A 15867-nucleotide genomic window follows, 5' to 3' on the forward strand; every position below is an offset into this window, starting at 1 on the left:
AGGATATATATACAAGTGCTAGTCCACACATATTAAATTTGCATTCTTCCTAAACTAGAATCTATTATTTTCATCTCTTCTGAAGATTATGAAAACTGTATCCACTTTATCAACCACCTCACCCAATGATTCGTGGACTACATTGGACCAAGTCGGCTTCCCTTAATCCTTTGCTGCACAAAATTCACCAAGTAGAAGAATTCTGCCAAGGTTACCACTTTCTCTATCTCTGCTAACTTCAAGACTTAATTTAAACTGAATCCTTAATATATTACAGTGTCTGGAAATTTCACTATGCAATTGATCTTATTCTCTCCAGGCTCTTCAAACTCAAGCTTGGAGTGTGCTGCAAAGCGTTTTAAAAGCTAGCTGTGCCAAATGCTGGAAGGCCAAGTCATCAGCTACCAGTGTGCTCTTGGGACCATTCACTAAAGGCCTTGTGGCTCCTGTGCTGGGATTACAAATTCAACTTCTATAAATTAAGATTTAAATAGCATTGTACTAACTGAAGTTGTGATTGCAATTTTGAATGATAGCAACCAAATGAAAAATAATTGATGTAAGTACCTGTCAATTAAATGTTCAGATCATTAATTTCTCATTCATAGAATGAATGGATATAATCAGACACAAACATGATTTTAAAAGGAATTTCTTCTTATTGGAAATTAACTTTAATTAATTTTATCTACTAGCTTCATGGAGGAAATACAATAATTAGTATGAAGATCAATAAATAGTTTCAGAGACGAATATTTAAAACTGGCTCTGTCTATTTAATCCTATTGTAACAAACTTGAATTTTAATTTGAATGAATTCTATATAGAACAAATAAATAAAAGTTAATCTTGTCTTAATTTCACCTAAAAGTAAAGAAAAAGTTTTAAAAAGCAACCCAACATTGTAGTTTGTATTGTAGAGAAACCTGTGCCAATAATGGACAGAAAATAAATGTTTTAAAAAATCCACCGTTTAAAGGGGTGTATTTCCACCTAATCTGTGATGCTAATTTTTTTCTATATCATTTGAACGTATCTGCTTTTTGTTTCTTATTCCTTCATGACATGTGGACATTGCTACTGGGCCATTCTAGTTGCCCTGAAGAAGATGGTGAACTGCTGCCATCTTTAACATAATGTTGACTCTTGAAATTGTTTTGCTTTTTTTATTTACAATTGAGTTAAAATAAGATTTATATTGGTTAGGGCTAAACAAAATCTTTACTTAGTCTCACATTTAGTATCAGATATATTGGCCTTTTTGCTGCCAATGGCGAAGGGACTATATTGTTGAAACTTTATTGCTGGAACAGCACAGCAGGTCAGGCAGCATCCAGGGAACAGGAGATTCGACGTTTCGGGCACAGGCCCTTCTTCAGGGACTATATTCATTACTGACCTTGAAAAAGGAGTTGCCCTCATAATTTCGCAGGGTCTAGATTTTTTATTTTGTCCTACTCCAAAGTGACTTTCAATCTCATACCACCTATATTCTGCAGTAATCATGAACAATGACGTCATCAAATAGGCTAAGTGGCTAAGCAGCCAATCAGGTTGAAGAATTCTCATAGCCATCAAGCCAAAACGTAAAAAGCATGGATTAGAATTCATTTCTTATTGATTTTACAAAATTTTAAATAATTAGAAGATGGACTATTAGAAAATCATATTTCGACAACTTCAAAATCACATGACATTTGTCACAGAATGGACAGAACAATATACCATATGTATAAAATTTGCTTTACAGAAACATGATATTCAATATTAATTTGTTTCAGTTTGCTGCTAAAACTCATTCAACAAAGCATAACATTTTCAATGATTCTTACAGTGAGAAAAGCATGTAACTAGTTTAGGTTCACATCAATTTAGATTGAAAAGACAGCAGCATATCCTGTAGAAATGTTGGGTCTCACTAATAGCAATTTACAAAATTCCATCTTTAATTGCATATGTGCAGACACTACAATGTATGGTCAATTTTACAGAGTAATAATGACAAGCACTAATACTATTACCTTCATTAGTTTGAAAATTCTAGACCAATAAAGAGAAATGGTTAATTTAGCATTAAAATGCTCTGGATTGATACATTCATTAAGTAGCCACATTATTTTAATATGTTTTATTGTTAATTGCAGTGGGAACGCTGGTATATGAAACTTACCACCAAAATAATATTAGAGGGGAATGTTTTCTGGGTCTGTTCCCGGGCACACCTGAGCAGATATTAGTAAATTGAATAGCTTTGAACCCTTAGCATAAATGATATTTTCTCCTATTTAAAATTCATTTCCAATATCATGACAATTACACTGTGCAAATTTTATAATAGCCAAATGCTCCCAAATCTTTTCATATTACGTTAGCTTCTGAGTGAGTCAAATTTTGACTATCCAATGATGCTGTTCAAATTGTTTACATATAAAAATATATAGCAGCTATAGAAAATCCATAATAAGTGTTACACTTCTCAGGATTAGGAAAAATACTTAAACTACTGAATAGCGTGGTGAAATTGGTAGAAAACCTTTACCTCCAAATCCGGGTCTCATTGCAAAATCGTGGTCCTCTATTCTAAGGAGTTGTTCAGATTTTGTCAGGTGTGTTTTGGTTAAATCAGATCTTTTACTTTCTGGTCTACTGAAGCAAAACATAAAATTTCTTCAAAATCGTAATAGAAAAGCATAGATGCAACACTGCTTTTAAAAACATCAGAGAGTGGTATTGGCAAGAGATTGGTTAAATCAAACAGTACTTAATATCATGTGCTAAAACGCAACACAAAGGAAATAGGGAGCCAAAACTATACAGGTGTGCTGATGAACTCTTGAATGGATCTCACCAGGTTGGAGGATGGACCCTTTATAATTATCATTCAGTGTTACTATGGTTTCCTCTCAAATTCTATACACCAACTTTCACCCAGAGTGCTTCAGACAGTATCAGTGAAGATGTGTGACAATTTAAATCACATCGAATGAGGGACCTAATAGGGTGGCATTAACAAGTTGCCCATGAAGAAACATGAGACACAACCACAAGTAACTGTCAGGTGCAGTGATCTATCCCAGTCTCATTAGTCTTATTGCCAAGGAACAGGCAAGTTCACCTTAGCTCTCAGACTGCACCTAAAAACATGGTGTGCGGGTGCCTGTGTTGGATTGAGGTGGACAAAGTCAGAAGTCACAACACCAGATTATATTCCAACAGGTTTATTTGAAGTCACACAAGTCTTTACAGCACAGCTCCTTCATCAAGTGCAGTTACATCTGACAAAGGGGCTGTGCTCTGAAAGCTTGTGTGATTTAAAATAAACCTGTTGGATTATAAACCTGCTGTTGAGTGACTTCTGAATTTGTGCGCTAAAAAGCAGTATTTAAATAAGAGAAATAATTACATCTTAAAATAAGGTGTGGAAAGAAGAGTGTTGACTTTAGAGTAGATTAGGTTCCCTACAGTGTGGAAACAAGCCCTTCGGCCCAACCCTCTATCCTTATTAGTCCACACCAAACCTCCGAAGAGTAACCCACCCCCCTCTGACTAATGCTCGTAACAACTATGGACAATTTAGCATGGCCAATTCACCTGACCTCCACATCTTTGGAATGTGGGGGGAAACCGAAGTACCCAGAGGAAACCCACGCAGACACGGGGAGAACGTGCAAACTCCACACAGACAGTCTCCCAAGGCTGGAATCCAACCTGGGTCCCTGGCGCTGTGAGGCAGCAGTGCTAACCCCTTTTGCAAGTGTTGACTTTTGAATTTCTCACATTAAAAGGAAATCTACATTTATTTTGCATCAGTTATTCATGGACTTGAGCTTCCCTCTCAGCAACAAACAAAATGCACTAGATATTTTAAATACTATCACTTGTCCATAGACTTTCTATGCAGTTTTCTCCTGGAGGTTTTCATAACTAGAACATTATTTGAATGCAGCACTCTCTGTAGGGTATCTGGATCGTGTGTGAATAAGGCAAGCAACCTTGTATCTCCTCATCAGATTGAAGAATCATAAATGTGGAATGCAGATATTGACCAGAAAGTGTCAGAACATTTCATTCAACGTCAAACCAATTACAAAATGTAAAATAAGGATAGTGGAAGATGGAACTAAGAGAGACAAAATAGACATAAAGAAAATGTAAATATTATAAAATCACTTATGCCTTTTAAATGTCCAATAAATAAAATCTGAAGGAATTTGACTCCAATTATGAAAATTAATTTGCAGTGCAAGGAGATTTCTTGGCAGAAATTAAGACTTACCATAGGAATAAATATTCGGTTGTGCTTGAATTAAAAAGCTACATATTTTTCTGGTTGGTGTATATCAAATAAGTACAGCAATGTCACACTATTCCATGTATTCTGATACTGAGTCCCTTGAATAGAAAGAGGTTTCTGGTTGAGCAGGGCATCTCAATAGGAATTTCCTGACTTTCATATTTATAAGACCATAAAATCATAGAAAATAGGAACGGGAGTAAGCCATTCAGGCCCTCAAGCCGGCTCCAGCATTATAGGATCATGGCTAATCTAACATTCCTCAAGCCCACTTTCCTACCCTTTCCCCACAACTCTTGATTCCCCTATTAATCAAGAATTCATCTATCTTAGCCTTAAATATACGCAAGGACTCTGCTCAGACAGCTTTCTGTGGCAAGGAGTTCCAAAGACTTACAACTCTATGAGAGAAGACATTCCTCCTTATCTCAGTCTGAAATTGTGCCCGTTAATTCTGAGATTATACCCTCTGGTCCTAGATTCTCCCATGAGGGAAAACATCCTCTCAGTATTTACTCTGTCAAGCCCCTTTAAAATCTTACATGTTTCAATGAGATCACCTATCATTCTTCTAAACTCCAATAAGTACAGCCCCAACCTGTTTAATCTTTGTGCATAAGACAATCCCTCCACAACAGGAATCATCCTGGTGAACCTTCTCTCAACTACCTCCAATGAAATAATTTTTCAGTGGGATTGTTGTGGCAATCTCTAGTTCAGACGTTAGCTGTATAATTGCCATAATATAGTTTTCATTCGAGGTGGGCATGAGGCAGATGGGAATAAAAATTGCTAAAATGGATTCTGCACTACAAAAGTGAGCAGATCTGAATAAGTAGACCAAAACTGCTCACAGACTGCAGATGTGGTCTCACCAGCACTTTGTACAATTGCACTAAGGCTTCTCTACTCTTATACTCCAACCCCTTGAAATAAGGGCCCACATTTCATTCACCTTCAATCACCTGCTGCAACTGTGTGCTAGTTTTCTGTGTTTCATACGCAAGTACCTCCGGTCACTTCATGTTGCAGTTTTCTGTTTTTCTCTATATCAATCAACCAAAATGAATTATAATGAATTTGTTCTGCTTTCTAAAATGAACAACTTCACATTTTCCCATATTATGCTTCATTTACCAACATTTTGCCACTTTACCTAACCTATCAATATCTCTGTGTAACCTGTTTGCATCCCTCTCTCAACCTACCCTTCCACCTATTTTTGTGTCATCTGCAAATTTGGCTACAGCAGATGCAATTGCTGGAAGTTGTCATCTGATTTGCACTTTAACAATGGTGCTGGTTCTAAGACTGATCATTAACCCACTGCAAAATCCAATTCTTGAAACCTGAAGTAGGCCCACAAAAGGCACAGGTAAATAAGCAGGAGGCCGGAAGAACACAGCAAGCCAGGCAGCCTCAGGAGGTGGAGAAGTCGACGTTTCAGGTGTACCTCCTCCAGCTTGTCTACCTTGGATTCCAGCATCTGCAGTTTATTTGTCTCCAAAAAAAGCAGAAGCACAGTGATGTTCTATAATTGGTATTTGTTTGATCAAATTGAATTTTAATATAGGTAGGATTTGTAACATTGGACCAAGAGGAGTAGAAAAGGATGCAATGGCCAATTCTATCAAAAGCTGCAGCTACTGCAAGGAGGATGAAGTGAGATAACATGCTGCGTCACACAATATTGATGCAACTGACTGAAATAGCTGCTGTGGATGGGATGAAATTGAATTGGCATCATTCAGAATTAGTCATTGGAATGCTCTGTGCAGAATTAGATAAAGAAACACGCATTGAAAAACCATAGAGAGAAAGAATATAAATGAAATGCTCGTTCAAGGTGTTAAAAAGAATTATAATACGTGAAAACGAGTAAAAAAAATCAGATGGCTTTATTAACCATTAAGACTCCCCCTATAGTGAGTCCAATACCTACTCTCAAATGATATTTTAAGTTAATTCATCTCAGTGGGATTGTTATGGCAATCTCTAGTTCAGATGTTAGCTGTATAATTGCCATATACAATTTTCATTCGAGGTGGGCATGAGGCAGATGGGAATAAAAATTGCTCCTACTCTCAAATGATATTTTAAGTTAATTCATCTCAGTGGGATTGTTATGGCAATCTCTAGTTCAGATGTTAGCTGTATAATTGCTATATACAATTTTCATTCGAGGTGGGCATGAGGCAGATGGGAATAAAAATTGCTAAATTGGATTCTGCACTACAAAAGTGAGCAGACCTGAATTGTTGGTCACAGCTAAAAATGACAAATCTTCTTGATGCCTGGATGCAAGAGAGAAGCAGAGATGGAAAATGTAAACATCAAAACTATTTTTCTTATGCAATCTAAATATGTTCATTTTGACCAAGTTATTGTTCAGATTGCCACAACACAGCTTACCTTTTCTGCTTGATATCCTGAGATCTGGGCTGCTGGTGGTGTTTTTTGATACGACTGGTACTGCCCCTCTCCATTGCAACCGGAAACAAGGTGAATAACAGCAGCCCCCAGAAGAACAGCATGGTTTTAATTCACAGTTTTCTTATACATGGAGACAGTCAAGATAACTCAAGGCGTCATGTCATTTTAAAGAATCGACCTAAGACACCAACAAGAAAAGTATCAGCTTCTCTCAACATGCTACACATTTCACCAGCTCACTTTCTTTTTGTCTCTTGATTCTGGAATCCAGTTTTATTTTGACGGAAAACGTATCCTTAAAACTTGAAATATATTGAATTACAGTCAGGTCTAAAACCCATTGATGCCTGACTGGAATGGGCCCAGTTTTATTATTTATTTTCGATGTTTGAAGGCGGGTGTCACATTCAAACCAAGCGGCTCCAGAACTGGAAAATAACAAATACATGCAAGATGCACTTCCGAGAATTAGGAATAAGGAGTGACGTCAATCATTTTAATCCTCTTTATAACTACCCAGACCAGAGGCCCAAAATAGTCCAATAACATTAAAATCTGATGAAAGCTCAACCAGTTTTTCCCACTCTATTGGAAACCACAGAACACAAAATGTTTTCACTCAAAGCTGAAAGGGGGAGGGGAGAGATAAATACATAGCAACGAACTGCTAATGTGACATCAAATAAACATCAAGAGGTTGGTTGACCCACATAATTGCCCGTCAATGCTTTAATTTATTTTGTATACAAATTACCAATTTTGCATAGAAGACATCTTTGATTATCTGGTGACATTATCAGATAGAATGTTTACAGCAGGTTTTTCAAACAATAATGGTGTAATATTTAAAAAGTCAAAATACAATAATGCTTGGCAGATATATCAATTGATGCACTTACCAGCAGCACTAATCCCCATGTCTAAAGCTGGAGTTTGGCAATTGCTCCAAATAATCGCAGATTTGGAAGATCTAAAAATCTGCAGAATCGGAACAATACTGGAAATAGTGTGGGATGTTGACTGGAGATCTGATTAACTAAAAATGAAAAGTTCTAACAAACGACCAAGCATTGGGCAAAGTGACTTCATTCACAGATCTTCATACAGAGAAAAATGTTTGTACCAAGCAGCTGGGCAAGTTCGGGGGAGGGGTGTGGAATCCGTTCTTTGGGATTAATTGCTTAGTAAATATGGAATTCTGGACGGTATTGACAGAGATAGCGCTGTCCATGTAAACATTTCTGTACAGCAAATCTGCTCGGTGTATTTCATCTGTCAAAAGTAGAAATAATAAAAAAAGAGAACTCTGGCAGCAGGAAATAATTAGAGGGAGAGAAAAAGGATTCAAAGACTTATTGGATCAAAGGCTAGAGTGGAATCAATTAAAAATCAAGGACCATAGAAAAGTATAAAAATGTATGGAAAAAGACAAAGTATTAATATAAATGTTACTAATTGAGATTAAATAAGACAAGTTTATAAACACTGCAAAACTTACTCTGAAGTTTACCTGTTTATTCCAATTTTTTTGACAGTTTTGAACAGACATCTTTGAATCATATCTAAATTTCATCATTTTCATTCTTTTACTCCCCCAAGAGCATGTATGGGGGGTGAAAACAATAACAAAAAGTATACCAGAGGAGAGATTAGGAGATTTTAGAAGCAGCCTATTTGTTATGCTCTGGAATGCATTCTCTGAGAGCATGATGGAAGCAAATTCAATAGTTTTCAAAAAGAAATTGGGTATATCCTTAAAAAAGAACCACAAATGCTCCAAATAGAGAAAGACCATGCAGATGGGAGTCATAGTACAGCTGATTTAAACAGCCAGCACAGGACCTTTCCATGTCCTCTGTTGCCACGAACTTTGGTTTTGTATAGCTTGTACGTTCAGCTGTTTCAAGCCCAAGGTCCTTCAAGTGCATAATTTTGGTGCCGATTGTGCTGTATGCCTTCTTGGATAGGTTGTTAATGCAGAATTGGTAGTAAGAGGTGCTGGTATTGAACTGCAGTGGACAAAGTCAGAAGTCACATGACACCAAAACGTGCTGGAATAGTTTACACCTGAACAATAGCAATTTGACTAAACAATAAAATCAAACTTTTCAGTAATTAGTTTTGTAAATTCATTCATGGAATACATGTGTTGCTGGCAAGACCAGCACTGATCTTCACTACTTGCCCCTGAGAAGGTTATGGTGAGCTATATTTTTGAACTGCTGCAATCTATCACATCTACATACAGCTACAATGCTGTTAGGGAGGGAATTTCAGCATTTTGAATGAGTGGCGATGTAGATCCAAGTCAGGGTGGTGTGTGGCTTGGAAAGGAGCATATAGTGGTAATCCCATGTATCTGCTGCCTATGTCCCGCTAGGTGGTAGAGGTCACAAGTTTGGAAGGTGTTGCTGTAGGAGGCTGAAATAACCATACCCAGCCAGTTCAGAGTCAGTCACCTCAACTGAGTAGACTCTGATCTCCCAGTTATATTAGAGTTAAGGTTAGAGTGATGTTGGAAAAGCACAGCAGGTTATGCAGCATCCTAGGAGCAGGAAAATCGACGTTTTGGGCAAAAGCCCTTCATCATTCCTGAAGCCCGAAACACTGATTTTTGTGCTCCTCGGATGCTGCCTGACCTGCTGTGCTTCTCCAGCACCACTCTAATCTTAACTCTGATCGCCAGTATCTACAGTCCTCACTTTCTCCCAGTTATATTAGTCAGCCAGAGCTTTCCTGGATGTCCCAGGTTAACAACCCTAATCTACAACCTCGTTATCAACAAGGTCAACTTGATTCCAATCACTGCAGAGCCTTTTTGAGTTGTTGCAGTAGATTATGTACTTTACTGTCAGTTGTAGAAGGAATGACGGTTGAAGATGCCAGATGTAATGTCAATCAAGCTTTCTTGGAAATATCAAGCTTCTTGAATATTATTGGAGCTAGTCTGGACTCATCCAGGCAAGTAAGGAGTATTCCAAACACTCTTGAATTATTGCAGTACAAATTCAAATTCTCCACTAATTTGAATTTAGAGGCAGACTCCACAAAGCAATTTTCAGGGAAATCAAGTTTTAAACATTTAGGAGTTCCATCCCATATCACCAGAGGGGGCTATTGTACATAACCCATCGTAGTTGAAATAAAACGGCAGCAGAATGGTTCACTTTTATATTCATTTTCTGAATGTTATGAACCACACCAAATTGGAATGACTAGCATTGTGATCTGAAAAGAGAAAAGTATCAAATATCTCCACTTGTAAAATGTACAGTCTTTAAGTCTGGCATTTTCTTTCACAAATGTTGTAAGTGAAGTCACAAAAATGTTTCCATCTCAAGAATATAGATGTTGGAATTGATATAGATATTGAGTGAAGAATTACAGATTAATCTATTAGGCAAAGCTGTCAAAACAGATAGCAAAATGTATTCAAGGACTACTGGGCACATTAATGGAGAGAGAAAATTAAGATATAAGGCAGTGGGGCGGAATTTGCTTATGGAGATGCTGGTATCAATGCTGCAATGTATGGTGACAATTATATATAAAAGTCTGATTATTATCCAGTTAAACAGCTTTGATTCTGGATAGAAGCTCTAGCTTGACCTGAAATTAAGGAATACTGGAGAATGGGTTTCTGCAATAATCAAAACATTGCTACTGCTCAGAGCGTTTGTTTTGGATGTTTGAAGCAGACTGCATTATTACTGTGCTAGGAAACGTCCAATGCACAATTTGCATGTACCCAGAATAGATACATGATAATGAACCCAAATGTCAGAGTCATGGTTCATTATCAAAGAAAACTGAGCTTCCAGAATAACTTGAAGCAAATACTAGGTGCTCTAATGTTGCAGTTAGATTAAATTAATACATTAGTGCAGATGGCAAAGCGGGAGCTTGTGGCTGTTGGGAACAATGCAGTGTCAATGGGAAAGGAATAGTATGTGGCACTGAAGGGCCACAAAGCAATCAGTCCTAGAAATGATCAAACAAAATCAGTCCTCTTGACTTTGCTTGTCAGTTAGCTGGAGACATTTTATAAACTTGATCTGGGGGATGGGCCACAATCATTGTGCGCCCATGTGCCATGATCATTCAGAGGCATGTGTTGTACAATAACAAGGGGTTTTCTGGTCTGTGCTTCATGTCATCATGGTCATGGGCAGCTCACAACTTTGGACTGACCTGATTGTCTTGACTAACTGAGGGAACAGTTACAGTTGTAGGCAGAAGTTAAAGGCTATAGAGTAGTATTTGGTTGGATTGGAGGAGTCTCAAAGGGGCTCAAAGCAAGTCAAGCTCATTCAAGCTAGAGGGTGTAAAGGGCAAGGGCCAGAAGCATCTCAACAGTCAGGCTCCAGGCCCAAAATATGGACACTGATTGTACCATAAAGTGATGAAAAAGAAATAAGGGGGAGGGGGAAGGTCATTGGGAAACAGAGATTGAGGGCAAACCTTGGAAGACACCAGGGGTCACAGAGGAGCCTACAAGTCGCTGTAGCAAATGGACATTCTAAAGCTCACCATGTTGAGCCAAAATCATCTGCAAGATAGGTTCAGTATCAAAAGGCAGCACCAAAAGTGGACTACTTAACAATGTTTCTGAAAGGAGAGTATTTAATGGCTGCAATAAGAGGCCAGATAAAGTGTTTCTCCACTTAAACAGCATATCAATGTGGCTTATGTATCCAAAAAATATAAATAATAAATCATTTTTAGAAGGACTCTTGTGGGACAGGGATAGTGTCTCTACCTCTGGGTCATAAAGGTCTGTTCAAATCCCTCCTGTTCCAGTGTCAGAACAGGTTGATTAGAAATTATCTATACCATCTGATCTAGATCCCTGGTCTTATGGCACAGTGGTAATGTCTCTACTGCTAAATCAGTAAGGTCTGGGTTCAATTCCCACCTGCTCCAGAGGTGTGTCAGGTCATACTGAATGCACACACCACCAGGGATCACTGATGGGGACACGATTATAACACAATTTATATCAGTGACTTGGATGAAGAAAATGAACATCTCATAGCCGTATTTGCAGGTGACACAAAAATAGATGGGAAAGCAATTGGTAAGGATGACACAAAAAATCTACTGAGAAAAATAGACAGATTCAGTGCATGGGAAAATATGAAGTTATGCACTTTTTCAGGAGGAATAGAGGAGCTGAATATTATTTAAATAGAGAAAGCTACAGAATAGAGGAATTTGGGAGTCCACATGCATAAATCACAAAAAAGCTAGTATCCAAATTTTGCAGGAAATAGGGAAGGGGAATGAAATGTTGCCATTTATTTCAAAGGAAATGGAATATAAAAATAGGGAGGTCTTGCTAAAACCATACAAGGCACTAGCTGGACCACAGTTAGAACATTATGAACAGGCACATTCACTCGTTGCCCCACCTTCCCTATTGGTGCTGGCTGACTGGCCCTGAGACTGTGAGCTATGAGATTGCAGTTGCTATATCTTCACACAAGACAAAGGATGCTGTGGAGATATCTTGCATGGTAGGTTTGGGTGGGTGCCTCTGTCAACTACTTCATGCCCAAGGCCACATTGACATTTACTTGGGTCACTTTGACTGAGGCTAGAATGAGGCCAGAGGTAAGATGTATAGGAAAGGGGGATTACCACACTAGAAGTGCAATCCAGCTGACATAGATACCTGAGGAAAGATATACTGGCTTTGGAGGCAGTTCAGAGAAGGTCCACGAGGCTGATCCCGGGTACGGAGTAGCTTGGTAAGTTGAGGTTGAGTAAGTTGGGCTCGTACTCATTAGAGTTTAGAAGAATGAGAGGTTACTTAACTGAAAGATATAAGATTCCTACGGGACTTGACAGAGCAGAGGCAGAAAGTTGGTTCCTCCCTGTGAGAGAGTCTAGGACCAAAGGACTTAATCTCAGAGTAAGGGGTTGCTCATTTAAGAAAGACATGAGGAAACATTTCTTCTCTCAGAGGGTAATGAATTTGTGGATTTTTTTTAACTGCAGGAAGCTGTTGAGGCTGACTCATTAAGGATACTCAAGACTGGGATTGACAGATTTTTAATCAGTAAGGGAATCAAGAATTATGGAGAAAAGACAGGAAAGTGGAGTTGAGGATTATCAGATCAGTCATGATCACATTGAATGGTGGAGCAGACTTGAAGGGAAGAATGGATTTAAAAATATGCCACCCAATTGTGACTTGATCTCATGAAGCACTGGTTGAAGTTATATTATGGTCTGATTGGCATCTTATGACCTCCCACACTGGCAAGTGTAAAGCACATTCACTCGTTGTCCCACCTTCCCTATTGGTGCTGGCTGACTGGACCTGAGACTGTGAGCTATGAGATTGCAGTTGCTATATCTTCACACAAGACAAAGGATGCTGTGGAGATATTTTGTGTGGTAGGATTGGGTGGGTGCCTCTGGCAACTACTTCATGCCCAAGGCCACATTGACATTTACTTGGGACACTTTGAGGCTAGAATGAGGCCAGAGGTAAGATGTATAGGAATGAGGCCAGAGGTAAGATGTATAGAAGGTGCAATCCAGCTGACATAGATACCTTCAGGCATGATGTGGTGTTGGTGGTAGGTGCTGTCCCCTCAAACCAGACAGCTATACAGAGTTCCATGGAGGGCATGCTGACTGTGGACCTGGCCAGGATTGAGACCAACCTCTGTGAAAGTATAACCTGGAGCTTCATAGGAAAGGATGCAAAGTATAAATTCTCCCTTTAATACGACCATGCACTTGGTGATATCATATTCAGAGACCTCTTGAAAGGACCAGGGCACAGATCAACCGTGTTTTTGTGCTCTATAGCTTTAAAGGAGCTTCCACCAAAGTTCAGTGCGAGAACAACAGTAGCAACTGTCATTAGCTGCTGTTATTACAGATGCCAGCCTCTTTGAAAGGACCTCAAATAGTACAAGGAGAATGCTGGATGATCAGAAATACACCCTGAAGAATGTGTAGGGAAAATAATATTTTATGATTGACTTAGTTTAGTTAATAATCAGACAATCAAAATATATTCACTGATTTGATTATTCTGCTTAACTGTAATCAATGTCAAACATTATTCCTTTAAAATCATGTGACTCCAAACAACTCTTGAGGAAGCACTGAAGCTAGCAAATGTGTAGCATGTAGTATGGATGGGGGATTTCAATGTCCACCACCAATAGAACTCAATAGCAGTATTACTGATCAAGCTGGTCAGATCTTAAAGGACTTAACTGTTAGACTGTGTTAGACTGTGTCTGCAGAAGGTGGTGAGGGAACCAACAAGAGGAAAAATGTACTTGACCTCATCCTCAACAGTCTCCCTGCTGCAGATGTATCTGTCCATGGTAGTATCAATGGGACTACTATCATATCGTCTTGTGGAGATGAAGTCCCATCTTAATACTGAGGATAGCTCATTATGTCATGTTGAGACTATCACTGTGCTCAATGAGGTAGACTTCAAACAAATCCAGCAACTCAGGACTGGGCATCCATAAGGTGTTGTGGGCTTCAGCAGCAGCAGAATTGCATTCCAACTCAATCTGGAACTTCATGACCCATCATATTCCCCCACTCAACCACCACTATCAACTTGGTTCAATAGAAAGTGCAGGAGGGCATGCCAGGAGCATTACCAGACATACCTAAAAATGAGGGATCAGTCTAGTGAATCTACAAATGGGGCTACTTGCATGCCAAAAAGCAAAAGAAGCAAATGACAGAGAGATCTAAGTAATCCCACAACCAATGGATCAAATTTTAGGTCTAAAGTCCCTCCACATCTAGTCATGAACAGTGGTGGGCAATTAAACAACTCACTAGGGGAGGAGGCTCCACAAAAATCATTCTTCCTCAATAATGGAAGAGCCAAACATATCAGTGCAAAAGATAAGGCTGAAGTGTTTGCAGCATTCTTTAGCCAGAAGTATTGAAAGGATAATCCACCTTGCCCTTCCCTACCATTACAGATGCCAGTCTCGAGCCAATTTTGAGACACTCCACATGATCTCAAGAAACAGTTGGAAGCACTGGATAGTGCAAAGGCTATGGGCCCTGGCAACAATACTGAAGACATGTGCTCCAGAACATGCTATACCCCTAGCCATGACAGTACAGTACAGCTACAACATCAACATCTACTGGACAACATGCAAAATTGCCCAGCTGTATCCTTGAGGCAAAAAGCAAATCCAACCAGCAAATTAGCACTCCATCGGTCTACTCTTGTTCATCAGTAAGATGATGGAAAGTACCATCAACAGTGTGATCAAGCAGCATTGTTTAGCAACAATCTGCTCACTGATGCCCAGTTTGGGTTCCAGCAGTGCCACTAATCTCTTGAACTCATTATAGCCTTGTAAAAGACAAATGAGCTGAATTCCAGAGGTGAGGTGAAAGTAACAGCCCATGACGTCAAGGCCACATTTGATCAAGTATGGGATCAAGTAGCCCTTGCAAATCTGGAATCAACAGGAATCAGGAGGAAAACTCTTTGCTGGTTGGAGTCATCCCTGGTAGACAGGAAAATGGTTGTAGTTGTTGGAGGTCAGTCATCTCAGCTCCAGGACATCTCTGCAGGGGTTCCTCTTAGGCCCAAATATCTTCAGCTGCTTCATCAAAAACCTTCCCTCCATCATCATAAGACCAGAAGTTAGGATGTTGGCTGATGATTGCACATTGCTTAGCACCATTCACAACTCCTCAGATATTGAAGCAGTCCATGTCTAAATGCAACAAGGTCTGGATAACATCTAGGCTTGGGCTGAAAGGTGGCAACTAACTCACACCCCATGATGCCAGGCAATAACAACCTCCAATAAGAGAGAATCTAACCACTATCCCTTGATAGTCAATGGCATCACTATTGCTGAATCCCTCACTATCATTATATTGGCTATTGACTAGAAATTGAACTGAAATATCGATACAAATAATAAGGCTACTAGGGTAGGTCAGTGCCTATGAATCCTGCAGTAGATAATTCACCTCCTGACTCCCCAAAGCATTTCCATCATTTACAAGGCTCAAGTCCTGAATGTGATGGATTACTCCCACCACCCCACTACAGGCCTGGATGATTGCAGCTTCAACAGCTCTCAGAAGCTTGTTAGCATCCAGGACAAAGCAGTCCA

At 39.1% G+C, this 15867-nt stretch overlaps 1 protein-coding gene across 7 annotated transcripts in view; it reads right to left on the reverse strand.

The window, feature by feature from the left end:
- The window catches only part of LOC122555118 (gamma-aminobutyric acid receptor subunit rho-3-like), a 116695-nt gene that overhangs the window by 22875 nt on the left and 77953 nt on the right, over window positions 1-15867 (reverse strand). For 2 of the 7 annotated variants that reach the window (XM_043700815.1, XM_043700816.1), the window contains 2 exons: window positions 6707-6905; window positions 2540-2646 (listed from right to left, as the gene is read on the reverse strand). In XM_043700815.1, the coding sequence (XP_043556750.1) occupies window positions 2540-2646; window positions 6707-6828 (229 nt within the window). In that variant the 5' untranslated portion in view covers window positions 6829-6905. Of the gene's footprint in view, window positions 1-2539; window positions 2647-6706; window positions 7253-7626; window positions 8035-15867 lie in introns of those variants that run through there. The other 5 variants (XM_043700820.1, XM_043700818.1, XM_043700814.1 and 2 more) reach the window with 4 other exon arrangements.

Source organism: Chiloscyllium plagiosum, chromosome 12, assembly GCF_004010195.1.
Source record: "Chiloscyllium plagiosum isolate BGI_BamShark_2017 chromosome 12, ASM401019v2, whole genome shotgun sequence".
NCBI classification, from domain to species: domain Eukaryota; kingdom Metazoa; phylum Chordata; class Chondrichthyes; order Orectolobiformes; family Hemiscylliidae; genus Chiloscyllium; species Chiloscyllium plagiosum.